General features: G+C 39.4%; 1 protein-coding gene across 1 annotated transcript in view; it reads right to left on the reverse strand.

Moving 5' to 3' along the window:
* LOC126371582 (protein Aster-B-like) overlaps positions 1–14196 on the reverse strand; it is a 56748-nt gene that overhangs the window by 15949 nt on the left and 26603 nt on the right. Inside the window, exons 8-10 of the mRNA XM_050016904.1 lie at positions 12547–12651; positions 9754–9847; positions 303–408 (exon numbers count right to left, since the gene is read on the reverse strand). Of these exons, the coding sequence (XP_049872861.1) occupies positions 303–408; positions 9754–9847; positions 12547–12651 (305 nt within the window). The remainder of the gene's footprint in view (positions 1–302; positions 409–9753; positions 9848–12546; positions 12652–14196) is intronic.

Here is a 14196-nt window from a genome sequence, read left to right on the forward strand (position 1 = left end):
GATTCGTCTCAACATGGATATACCTATCAAATTTTGAATCTCGAAACATATTATAGGAGTCAATCTTATCCACGTAAACCACAACATTCAGGGCCATTGACCCCAAATGACACTACCAATCTCGATCATTGATATAATAATACAGAGTGTACGGTCACGAGCATTAATATGTATACACTTTGGTACCATGTCACATTAAATTTTTTTGGCAAATTGAACTGTAAGTCTCACTAAATGTCAACGTGTGTTAGTGCGACAGAGTCCTAAAGTGGGTACATTATATTGCTCATGACTGTACTTACTGCGGCTTGTCCTCGCTGTCGCTAGTGTCGGACATGTCGGTGGGCAGGGTGTCCCCCTCCCCCTCGCCGCCGCCGCCGCCCGCGTACCCGCCGGAGCCGTTCGTTACTGAAACATTATATAGCCATAGAATAAGAAATAATATTGAGGAGCTCGGTGGCGCAGAGGTAAACGCGCTCGGTCTGCGATTGTTGAAGTAAAGCAACTTTCGCAAAGGCCGGTCATAGGATGGGTGACCACAAAAAAAAGTTTTCATCTCGAGCCCCTCCGTGCTTCGGTAGGCACGTTAAGCCGTTGGTCCCGGCTGCATCAGCAGTCGTTAATAACCATCAATCAGCACTGGGCCCGCGTGATGATTTAGGCCCGATCTCCCTATCCATCCATAGGGAAGGCCCGTGCCCCAGCAGTGGGGACGTTAATGGGCTGATGATGACGTATAGAACGGCAACTTCGCTCCCCACCAGCGGCTGAGCTAGGTTTACCACACCCCCCGGTCTTACACAATGACGATAACGTCAATGAATAGTGTCTGTGTAAAACGAGGTGTTTTATGTGAAGTGTCCGGGGTGTGGTATAGGCTACTGGACAAACTAGTCAATACTATTTCAGATAATATTAGTTTTGGGGAATGTAGCATGGAAGGTCTTTCATTAATTAAAATTTTAGTGGGTTTTTTATCATTTTAGTTCCATACTACAACTCAGAATAATAGTCCGAATCATCATCCCTCAGAGTTTTCGTTACACTGAGGGGGATGATTCAGCTCATGGCTCTGAGTTAAAAATCATTTAAAATTCATAATGATTCATGATTTTTTTTTAAATATTTTCAGTCTTTAGTTTTGCGATGGAAAATTCCACTTGATACCAACTCAGAATCATGGCCTGAATCATCCCTCAAAGTTTTCGTTACGATGTCACTAACACCCTGTATATATATTTGATGTTATGTTATGGTATTGTAGCTGCGGCCACCTCTTATTATAAATAGGCTATTCTTTCTTTCGATAGAAGAAGTGCAAGAGAGAATAAAAAAATCCATTTTAGTACCCAAACCCGCCTCCTGCGCCTCTTCAATGCCTTCTTCCTCTCGTAAGAACTCCGATATGATAGTATCTTCCTTGTCCACATATATATAGCCTTCCTGTTCCCTCATCGTAATATTCGCGCCTTCTCTCAAGTAAAAGTACTCAACTCCAATTTTTAGTAAAGAAATTGCTAACTTCACCGACATTTTGATATCAATTGGTAGCATTTTGTAATTTAACTATAACATAACACATTTCGGTAACTGTCTTACCGGGTAAGAGCCCTCAGCACTCCCCATTTGTCCTGCCAAATAGTTAATGCCATTTGCAGCATATCTACAATAAGTCACGCACAAAAGTGTACAGTATTCCTAAATAAAATAAGTGATGAAGTGTAAACCTCCCATTTTTAATATTATTTTTTTTGTTCTCCTAATTTTGTAGATGTTGTATAAATGTATTGTCGGTAAATCCAGTACACACTAAGTTTATTTTAAGATATAAAGAAACGGGAACACACGTCAATTTTATGCAAATTTAAAAACCCCTCCCAAAATTGTATATTGGCCAATAACCCGACAGAACTAACACAGCACACGTTAAACGGGTTGCACATCAGTGAGATACCTGTTTTATTCGCCCGGGATACCATTAAAAAAAAAATAGTAAAAGAATATTCGTTCACTTTAAAATTAACAGTTGTCAATCATCCGTCCTTTTCCTTTTCGGCGAATATAAAAATGACAGGTATAACTTATAATAAATATTAGGAGGTGTCTGCAGGAATCGGCGCTATTGTTCATTCAGTAACAACATGTAAGTATATAAAATGTGACAAATTTGTTACTATTTTAACTGTGACCAAAAACCTAATTCATTATCCTACAAATTGGTTACAATGTAAGCTTATCCGATAAAATAATTGGGTACTTGACACTTGTAACAATAAAATATGAAATATGTCGGATATGGTAGTTTATAATTTAACGATAATTATCCAATAGATTTTTTTTAATTAAGATCAATTTTAAATATTTTATAGCTTCGTGTGACGTTTCAAGTGATACTGTTTGACAGTTTTTTTGTTCGTTGAACTGTGGCGATGACCAAAGACTAGGTTGTATGGGGCTAAGTACCCTTTGCCTACCCGAATGGGCAAATCAAAAAATTTACTATGGCGTCACTGGGCAAAATGTCACGTAACCAACTGTTTTAGCGCGATATTGAAAATAATTGAAGAAAAATGCTTATTTTTTTTCTATTATATAAAGTTTTTTCGAGAAAATAAAATATTTTAAGAGGTATAAAATAAGCAATTGTAATTTTTAAAATACTTTTCCGAAAACTGTCAAGTAAGTTAGAGACGCACGATCGAAGCAAACGGAGTTCCATAGTCACTGCTTATCCCGGTGGGAAGAAAGCGTGCGTTAAGTATGCATTAGTAGTTTGTTACAATCATTTCAAATATTTTATTTTGAAATTTAAACATTTATCATATAGAAATAATCTCTCTCGCAATCTATATTATAATCTGTAATTGAAAATATCAAAATATTTTACATCAGTATCCGGTAAAACATATTCCTGTGTGTTTATCCGAAACCGAAATTTCATATCCGTAAGTTCTCTGGTTAACACGATTGACTTTTTAAAACCGGTTCTTACACGAATTTAATAAGACTTAATTATTACTTTTATTTAATATCTTATTAGAAAATGCACTAGTTTCGAACGCTCGCACGACTCGACTGACTGTCTTAATCTCAGGCAAGCTCGTTTATTTAGCAAAGCTAAGAATACAAAGGTCTGTTGTAGTACTTACTTGTAGTAGGCATTCAGAATTTTATAAACTTTTCAACGTTGTGATAAGAGAGAATTCCCCTTTATGTTTCTAACGTACGTTCTTTAAAGATGGCCTGACCTTGTAAAAGTCATCCTCTGCACATACATACATAAACTCACGCCCGTAATCCCTAATGGGGTGGGCAGAGCCACAAGTAATCAAAGACAACTTGCAGCCACTGTTGATACGATGTCGTAAGCTGAATTATGATGAACCTTATGGTGATAAGGGATCAGCCTATCGCCCATAACATTAGTCCATCATGTTAGAGGACACAATCCCTCTGTCGGATTTTACGACATGCCGAAGACAAGCAGCTGAACGTGTTCTATGTTTTTTTATTTGCTCCCAAAACAGCATAGAAGCAATCTTCCTCTGTGTTTTCAGAATTTTCAAACTCCTCTAATTCCATCGGGGTGGACAGATAAAGATGATCCCTCGTCGCGAACATTCGTCTTTAATGTAACGTTAAAAGCCCAATAACAATTGTTTTATAATAACTTATCGCTCTGCCTACCCCAATAGGATTAGGAGCGTGAGTTTGAAGCTTCTGAAACCACAGAGGAAGACTTTTACAAGGTCAACATAGTTCAAGCCATCTTTAAAGAACGTACGTTAGAAACATAAAGGGGAAATCTGTTTTATCGCAAAGTTGAAAACACAAAGAGAACCTTTTGGGGGCTTCCCCACATTCATGCATATATGTTTCGTTTTTGATAGTATTACCTCGACCATGCGTAAATGTCGACAGACAGATCCCTACATTTAGTGAATTTATGTTATAAGTATTACATACGTATATAAATAATGAAAAGGATGAAAGCCTGGAAAAGATGCCTACTTAGCAATAAGGTCGGCTAATGGCCTTTTGAGTATTTATATTTTGTTTAATATTTTTGTATTACCTATTATTGTTATTACTACATTCATTTGTATGTATATATGTTTGTATATTTTATAATAAGTTGTAGATTTAAGTAAGTATATTAATTGTTGCGATTAGTGTATTATTATGTATGTACCTATTAATGTGTATGCTTGTTTGTAGACGCTATCTGTCCTTTCCTACTGGAAGAAATTTCTGTTAGAAATAAGTTGTTCCTTTTGTCTCTCCTCATGTTGTCATATTGGTGCTAATTCCTGTAAACACAATCTAATTTTAAGTTATACCTGTCATATTCTTATCCGCCGAAAAGGAAAGGGACGGGTAATCGACAAGCATAAAATTTATGGAACACACGTCAATTTTAAGCACAAATCTAAAACAACCATCTAAAAAAATTACATTGGCCAATAATCCGACAGAATTATGTTGACAGCACACGTCAAACGGTTTGCCTACCAGCGAGATACATTTTTGTTTCGCCCGGGATATTCATTCATTTACTCATTCTTCCTAAAAATAAGAGCTGTCAATCATCCGTCCCTTTTCTTTTCGGCGGATAAGAAAATGACAGGTATAACTTAAAGTAAAATTAGGAGGTGTCTGCAGTAATGGCCATTGTGTTTCTGTGTTATCTTGTGTACAATAAATTATTACATAAATAAATAAGTCTACGCTTATTTTACTGTTGGGATACGCAGAAACCACGGATGTTGTGTGATAAAGTATTCATTCGAGTTTCAGTAATATAACAGGTAACCTGTTAATCGAGCCTTACATCTCAACAGGGGATAATAGGATTAGAAGAAGTAATAAAGTATTTGTTATGTTATATACCTAGGGTTACCATCCGTCCGGGTTTCCCCGGATTTGTCCTAGTTTAGAGGGCATCCGGGGAGCGTCCGGGGTTTCATTTGTAAACCGGGTTTTAAAAAATAAATAATATTTGGACCGCCCGCGATACACGCACTATGCTCGCACGCATACCACGATCAACCGACGAACCAAGTATATTCACAACCAAGTATATTTATATGTTTCTGTTTAATATTTTAATAACGTTTTGTTTACTTATTTCAAGAAAGAAAGCTGATTTATATAAACAATTTGTAACAAATTGTAATATGATTCTGTTTTGTTAAAATAATGAATGAATAAAAAAGGTGATTTATGACATTTTCAACTGTTTTTTATTACATTGAATATGTTTAAAAGATCTTGTTGACATGTCCGGTTTTCGGACTCTAAAATCCGGGGTTTTCACGCGCCTTGTCCTGTTTTCCAAATTTTAGAGATGGCAACCCTATTGTTAGTTTGTATAAGATAAAAAAAAAAAAAACGCATCTCTATGACGTCCATCTGACACTTCTCCTGTCATAATTTTTCCCACTGTGTTCTAAGTTCTAATCGCTATTTGAAATATAAAAACAGTATTACGTGTACAGTTTGTTTGTTTTATAAACCACGATATAAAATCTCACATGGTAGCAGAGCGTGGTTCATCATAAATAAATATTCAAGGAATATTCAGATATTTGTGAAGGAAAGTCGCATCATACATTTTAGAGGTTACAATTACAACGTGCTCATAGCCGTTTTCACAAAAAGATGTCGAGTGGAAACAACTTCAATATAGAAAAACTCACGGGTCGTGATAACTATTCCAATTGGAAATTTGCTATGACCGCATACTTACAGCACGAAGGCCTCTGGAACTGTGTAACAGGCATGGAAAAAGACTCTGAAAAGGACGTAAAAGCGAAGTGCAAACTGATTTTATTATTAGACCCAATTAATTACATACACGTACAGGATGCGAAAACAGCGAAAGAGGTTTGGGAAAACTTAGCGCGAGCATTCGATGACAATGGTCTGACGAGAAAAGTGGCCCTTTTAAGGGATCTTATCACCACTACATTAGAAGCTTCAAGAAATGTAGAAGATTATGTAAATAAAGTCATGACCACTGCCCATAAATTAAGAAATATTGGTTTTGAAGTCGACGACGAGTGGCTAGGAACGCTAATGTTAGCTGGTCTTCCAGAAGTATACAAACCAATGATTATGGGCATCGAAAGCTCAGGAATTAAAATCAGTGCAGATTCAATAAAAACCAAACTTCTACAAGAAGTTCAGAGTTCATCGGAATCCACAGCATTTTTCATAAATAATAAAAAGAAGACTGAAAAACAACAAACTGACTACTCAAAGCCGAAGGGTCCGAGGTGTTATAACTGTAACAAATATGGGCACATAGGAAGAAATTGCCGTGCACCTAAGAAGACATCCAGCAATAAGGAAGAGGAGAAGGGATTTGTTGCAGCTTTTTCGGCTTCTGAAATGATTAAAGACAGATGGTATATTGACTCCGGGGCGTCTGTGCATATGACAAATAGGAGGGATTGGATGTATGATCAGAGGCATCCACCAATATCCAATGTCACTGTTGCAAGCAAGTCATTACTGCCTGTCGAATGTATGGGAAATGTGGATTTAGTTGTGAATGGGAATGGAGATAAGGTGCAAGTAAGGGATATTTTATATGTACCTCAGCTAGCAGCAAACTTACTATCAGTCAGTGCTATGATCAAGAATGGCTGTTCAGTAAATTTCAACAAAGACGGTTGTGAGATTTACAGTAATAACGGAAAGTTGCTGTGCTCAGCCACTTTAGAGCACAACCTGTACTTGCTAAAGACACATGCTGAAGCTAGTGCCAATCTAAGCACTGCTAATGTGCAAAATGCCACCGCACTATGGCATCGGCGCATGGCACACTTGAACTTTACAGATGTGAATCGTTTACCACACTGCACAGAGGGAGTAAGACTGCAAGAAGATATCAAAATGCCACTTACTTGTACAACCTGCTTGGAAGGGAAGCAGTCCAGATTGCCATTTCGAAATAGTGTCACACAAACTACAGGAACATTGGAGCTGATTCATTCTGATCTCTGTGGCCCCATGGAAACTCAGTCTCTAGGAGGTATGAAATATTTTATTACCTTTATTGATGATTACTCAAAAACTGTTCATGTGTATTTTCTTAAAGATAAACTGAATGTGTTAGAAGTTCTAAAAGATTACAAGAATAAAGTAGAGAAGGAATTGAACAGAAAAATTAAGATTATACGCACAGATAATGGGAAAGAGTACTGTAATCATAATTTCCAGAGTTATTTGAGTCAACATGGGATCAAACATCAGACAAGTACTCCCTATACACCACAGCAAAACGGTTTAGCTGAGCGAATGAACCGAACATTGATTGAGAGAGCTAAATGCATGATGCTTGATGCCAAACTGCCGAAACAGTTCTGGGCAGAAGCGACGGCCACAGCAGCCTACATAATTAACCGATCTCCCACTAGATCAATTGGTGAGAAAACTCCATTAGAAGTTTGGTCAGGACAAAAGCCAAACCTGTCACATATGCGGATTTTTGGCTCAGAGGCAATGGTTCAGATACCTGAACAAAGAAGAACAAAATGGGATCCTAAGTCAAAAAGAATGATATTGGTCGGTTACTGTGACAACTCGAAGGGGTACCGACTGGCAGATCCTGAAACAAATAAAATTTGTAAAAGTAGAGACGTAGTTTTCTTAGAGAATTTACAACAGTATAGTAAAATTTACGTACCTTGTAATGTTGACAGTTGCAGTCCATCATCTTCACGGATAACTGAAAAAAAGGAGGAATGTATGGAGGGGGAGGAAATAGTCCAGCCTTCTGGTCCAGAAAGTGAAGGATGTTCCAGCGAATATGAAACGGACACTGGTGAAGATGCCACATACATTCCTGATCAGAAGATAACCATCACTCCAAGACAAATCACATTAAGACCACGTAACAAAGAATCTTCAAAGTACAGTTATTTTTGTCCTGCTACAAATCTGACCGATCCTCAGACCGTTGAAGAGGCTTTATCATCTAAGGAAGGAGATAAATGGAAGAATGCAATGGAAGAAGAGTATTCCTCCTTAATGAAAAATGAAACATGGACATTGGCTGAGTTACCATCTGGTAAGAAGGCCCTTCCTTGCAAGTGGATTTTCAAAACTAAAACCAATGAGAAAGGTGAAATATTAAGATACAAGGCCAGACTAGTGATAAAAGGATATGCACAACGTAAAGGCATTGATTATGACGAAATATTTTCACCAGTCGTAAGGTATACATCAGTGCGCTACCTTATGGCATTGTCGGCGAAATTCGATCTTGATATTGAACAGATGGATGCAGTCACAGCATTTTTACAAGGAGATATTGACACTGAAATATATATGGTACAACCTGAAGTATACAATACTGGAGACCAAGTATGCAAACTTCATAAATCCATTTATGGACTAAAGCAGGCAAGTAGGCAGTGGAACATCAAGCTAGACAGCATTTTAAAGGAAATTGGATTAACTAGATCTAAAATTGATCCTTGCATATACTACTATGTAAATGAGAATGTCATGATATATGTTGCAGTATGGGTTGATGACCTAATAATATTTTCAAATAACAAAGAAAAGAAATTAGCTATAAAACATAAGCTAAAAGAGAAATTTGAGATGAAAGATTTTGGAGAAATAAAGCAATGTATTGGACTTAATATATCAAGAAATAGAAAGAATGGAGAAGTTGAGATAAATCAAGAAAAGTATATAATGGAGATTTTAGAACGCTTTAATATGTCTGATTGCAAACCTGCGAGAACCCCAATTGAAGTGGGCGTGAAGTTCGATAGTAATAATGAAGATGTTTGTGAAAACATACCCTATCGACAGGCAATTGGCTGCTTAGTTTACCTGGCTCAAGCAACTAGACCAGACATCACATTTTCAACTAACAAGCTGAGTCAATACTGTAATAGTCCTAATAGGAGTCACTGGGTAGCAGTAAAGAGAATTATGAGATATCTCCAAGGTACCAAAGATTGGAAACTTTGTTACAAGAAGGAAAGCCATGACTACATAACAGGCTATTGTGACGCTGACTGGGCCAGCAGCCCAGATGATAGACGGTCCTGCACCGGTTTTTCATTTCTGTTTCAGGGTGGCTGTATTGCGTGGGGTACGCGTAAACAATCTACAGTGGCACTCTCGACGGCTGAAGCGGAGTATATGTCCATGGCGGCCGCGGCTCAAGAAGCCCTTTGGTTGCGCCAGCTCCAAGCAGAACTGGGCCAGTGTGTGAACGGACCATTGAACATTTTCTGTGACAATAAAAGTGCAGTGTATCTTGCTAATACTGACTGTTATAAGCCTAAGACCAAACACATAGATATAAGGTTTCATTTTCTTAGAGATAATGTAAACAAATGTTTAATTAAGTTTTCTCATATAAATGGGGATAAAATGTTAGCAGATATATTAACGAAGGGTATTGTTTATGAAAAACATTTATTCTGTGCTAAAGGATTAGGGTTGCGTTTTTAGAGGGAGTGTTAGTTTGTATAAGATAAAAAAAAAAAAAACGCATCTCTATGACGTCCATCTGACACTTCTCCTGTCATAATTTTTCCCACTGTGTTCTAAGTTCTAATCGCTATTTGAAATATAAAAACAGTATTACGTGTACAGTTTGTTTGTTTTATAAACCACGATATAAAATCTCACACCTATATATACCGAGCTTCCATGCTGTTTTGGGAGCGAATAAAAACCATAGAACACGTTTCAGGCATGAGTATGGATGTATGTATTTACCGAGGGGCGGCGAGGAGTCTCTGTCCCTGTTTCGCTCGGAGCGCACGGCACGGGGCTCCTCGCCCGCCTCCATCGACGACGAGTCCACCAGATCCTGTAACACACCACATCGTTACCTACCAACATTAGAAACAGCCTCCACGTGCCACTGGGCATAGGCACACCGTTACCAACATTAGAAACAGCTTCCACGTGCCACTGGGCATAGGCACACCGTTACCAATATTAGAAACATCCTCCACGTGCCACTGGGCACAGGCACACCGTTACCAACATTAGAAACAGCCTACACGTGCCACTGGGCATAGGCACACCGTTACCAACATTAGAAACAGCCTCCACGTGCCACTGGGCATAGAGGCACACCGTTACCAAAATTAGAAACAGCCTCCACGTGCCACTGGGCACAGGCACGTCGTTATCAACATTAGAAACATCCCCCACGTGCCACTGGGCATAGGCACACCGTTACCAACATTAGAAACAGCCTACACGCGTCTAGTTAGACGAGGCCTGTGCCCAGTGGCACTTGGAGGAAAATACAACCGGAGGGGATATGGGGCATATTCTCCCATCATGGGGGTCAGAACCCCCCCCTGGGAGACAGGTTGGTTCATGGATGGCCACTGCAATTTTGTTTAATTCTCTATAGAGATCGGTTGTCTGCGACCTGGTGAAATCCTCCCCCCCCCCCGGCATAAAAGCTGGATCCGCTCCTTACACCTGCATCACTGGGGTCTCACTAGAGTACGCTCTTTTTTGATCGTAGCGGAATTCCGTGATCTCTGCCTACCCCAATGGGAAAATATGCTGTTTATGTTAAGCGAAATACCGTCGGCTTTGATGAAAGTGCTGTGTAGTATCCGCTGGTTTATAATTAACAAATTAACGAGAACATGATACTAGCACGGTGCTTATGTTTGTTATTAGTAACAGTACACCACTGTGCAGAAATAGCTTCATTGTAAACTGTAAACGTTACTGCGAAACGGTTATAAACGGTTTCTACATCGTAAGTCAGCTTATTATTATTGCGTATGGCAGACAAAAAATAAAATATCCTGCGTGGATCAAATATCCAGCTTAAGCTCCCCTAACCAAGTCTCTGCCGCATCCGTCACACAATGCAGCTCGGCTATACCACCTGGGACCTGATGCAAAGGGCACTCGTTCAGTATGTGAGATATGGTTTGATCCGGGTGACCACATTCACAGTATGGCGACTCCTTTAAGCCCCATTTATGTAGGTGATGGTTTGACTTTCCATGGTTGGTCCTACACCGATTCAGTCGTGTCCAGATTTTTCTTGGAGTCAAAGCCAGGGACCCTCCGCGAGGGATCCTGAATAAGGTCCGAATTTGTGCCGTCGAACATGTTCCACTCCAGCCTCCACGTATCTTCCACACTGAATTGACTTTTTATGCGCTTTTTATTTTATGCGCTCGAAGCGTAAGTCAGCTGACACGCCCCGGACAGAACCAAACATAAGCTCACGACCATTTCCCAATGGGTCAGTCAGCAGTACAACCATAACGGCCTCTGTGATCCACGATCCGGAGGCCCCGGGTTCGAATCCCGGTGGGGACATATCACAAAAATCAGTGATTCCTAGTTTGTGTAGGACATTACAGGCTGATCACCTGATTATCGCCAGGTCTCTTTGGGCTTTTTTGGACAAAAAATATATATTTACGTAAAAATGTACGATTCAAAGTGTAACTATGTTCTCATGTAAGTGACTTATCTTACGAGTATGACTTAATGAGAATAAAGAATTTTTTGAGTTTTAATTGTTGTAATTCACTCACTATTTTCTTACTTTTGCGTCCAACTCGCATTGTGATTCACAGAGAACTACCTTATCAATATTTATCATTTATCTATCTTTATCATTATCGGCGATATCGACACAGGTGTTAGCAAACTAGCAACTGAGTGTTATTGATAAAACCAAGATTTTTGGACATTCATACCAATACACATATATGACTTTTTGCACTAAAAGTAAACAGTTAAAGGGTTATCTCGGTATAAGGCAATTGGCGGTTTAAATCGCTTATAGTAATTTCTTCGTTTTTTTTTTATTATTCATGGGTTTTCTCTTAACCCTAGACTTGCCCGAAGGCGTTGACGAGGCCTAAGATGGAGCGAGCTCGCCCAGAAGGTGCCTGTTCACTCTGGCCTTGAAAGCACTCGGGTTATATGCATCCGGAAATACAGAAGACGGTAGAGAATTCCACTCCACTCATGAATCAATCATCATTAACAAACACTTCAGGACCCAGTAGCGACGTGGCTTGCCGGCGTGGTCGACGATTTCCCTCAATCAACGGTAATCGCTATCGGCCCACTAAGGTCGATTCTTTCGAATAATATTTCAGAAGACGCTCTGAGCCGAGGTTTGCGCCTAGCATCCGCAGACATGTAGTCTTAACCTTCTTGTACCGGGTGAGCTCACAGCGCCCCCCATTTGTACGGACAAGTAGTAAATGCTATTTCCGGAAACTGGCAGACACAATCCATCATTTTATTTTGACATAGGAGTGGATCCAGGTCGCAAACAACCTGTCGACCAGAGGTCGCTATGCTAAGAATGAATGATTGAATTAATGAATGAATGGTTGAATTAATGAATGAATGATTGAATTAATGAATGAATGATTGAATTAATGAATGAATGATTGAATTAATTAATGAATGATTGAATCAATGAATGAATGATTGAATTAATGAATGAATGATTGAATTATGAATTAATGAATGAATGATTGAACGAATAAATGGACAGTTTACCTCGATGGCGTCGGGCAATGGCGGCACGATGTCTACTGGCAGGTCGCGACCGTAGCCCTCGTCGTCGGAATTGAACCCCAACTCCTCACCGTAACAGCTGTGCACCTGAACACAAACATACTCGTTTATATTACACTTCCTTTTTGATAAACCCCATATCATATTACACTTCTCATCAAAAAAATCGAAACACCTTGCAAGTTTACGTTTTGTCAGGATTATCAGAAAAATGTGTACATTTAGGAATAAATGTTAAATGTCGTTTAATAGTGAGTAATATGAGCTTATCAAATCTTAATGTTAATGTTCTAAATTTAAATGAATTTTTCATAGGTTTCGTATTTTGTTAAATGAGTCATTTTTATTCCGTATGGAGTATAAAGGAAATGGATAAAACAACACACGTAAATGAAAAAAAAAGCTAAAAAACGTTTATTTAATAACTTGTATCCCCTCCCCGAGCTCTAATTACTGCTTCCATACGGTTCTTCATCGATCGGATGAGAGTCACGATCATATGCTGTGGTATATTGTCCCATTCCTCTTGGATTGCATCTTGCAGCTGGCTAAGTGTTTCTGGGGCAGGATCTCTTGCTCGAATTCGTCTCTTTAATTCATCCCACAGATGTTCAATGGGATTCATGTCCGGGCTTCTTGCTGGCCATTCCATAATAGAGATATCGACTTCGTTAAGATAATCTCGTACGACGCCCGCGGTGTGAGCCCTAGCATTGTCGTGCATGAATATGAAGCCGTTGCCAATAAAATGTGCATAGGGCATCACATGAGGCTCGAGACACTCTTCGACGTACCGATGACAGTTTAGTGCAGGCAGACGTGGCCCAGACACGAAAGCAAGCTCTGTCTTACCGTCGGCGCTGATTCCTCCCCAAACCGTCCACGAACCGCCACCATAGCTGACCTTTTCTTCAATGCAGCATTGTGCATAGCGTTCTCCGTCTCTTCTGTAGACCTTGTTCCTTCCGTCGTTACCATACAGCATAATTTTACACTCATCAGAAAAGAGAACTTTGCTCCATTGTAGGTATGACCAATTTAGGTGCTCACGTGCAAAGTTAAGGCGCGCTCTTCGATGGTCTGCAGTTAATTTCGGCCCATTTGCTGGCTTATGCGATACCAGTCCACGATCCTTCAACCTTCTTCTAATTGTAGAGTCACTTACAGCCACCCTTCGTACAACACGAAGCCGCTGCTGCAGTTGAAAAGCGTTAAGGCGTCGATTTCTCAAAGAAGTTGTTACAATAAATCGATCATCTCGCTCAGAAGTGACCCGATTCCTGCCAGATCCTGAACGGCGCGTGAACAAACCAGTCTCCCGATAACGTTTATAGACTCTATGAACAGATGACAGGCTTAGATGCAGTCTTGCAGCCACAACACGCTGACTAAGGTCAGAATCTAGCAATGCCACAACTTGGGCGGCTTCTGTGGGCGAAGTATCCATACGTTTTAGAAAAAAAACCTTTTTTCAGACGTCCCAAAGTCACAGTATTGAAATAAAAAACAAAAAGTTTAAGGATAGGCGCCAATTTTTAGTTTTTAAACGCTAAATGTACTCCAACCCTAAACACACATTTGTCTCAAAACAGTGATTCATTTCGTTTATAAGATAAACAAATGAAATTCTAA

The sequence above is a fragment of the Pectinophora gossypiella genome, chromosome 12, assembly GCF_024362695.1.
Source record: "Pectinophora gossypiella chromosome 12, ilPecGoss1.1, whole genome shotgun sequence".
Lineage (NCBI taxonomy): Eukaryota > Metazoa > Arthropoda > Insecta > Lepidoptera > Gelechiidae > Pectinophora > Pectinophora gossypiella.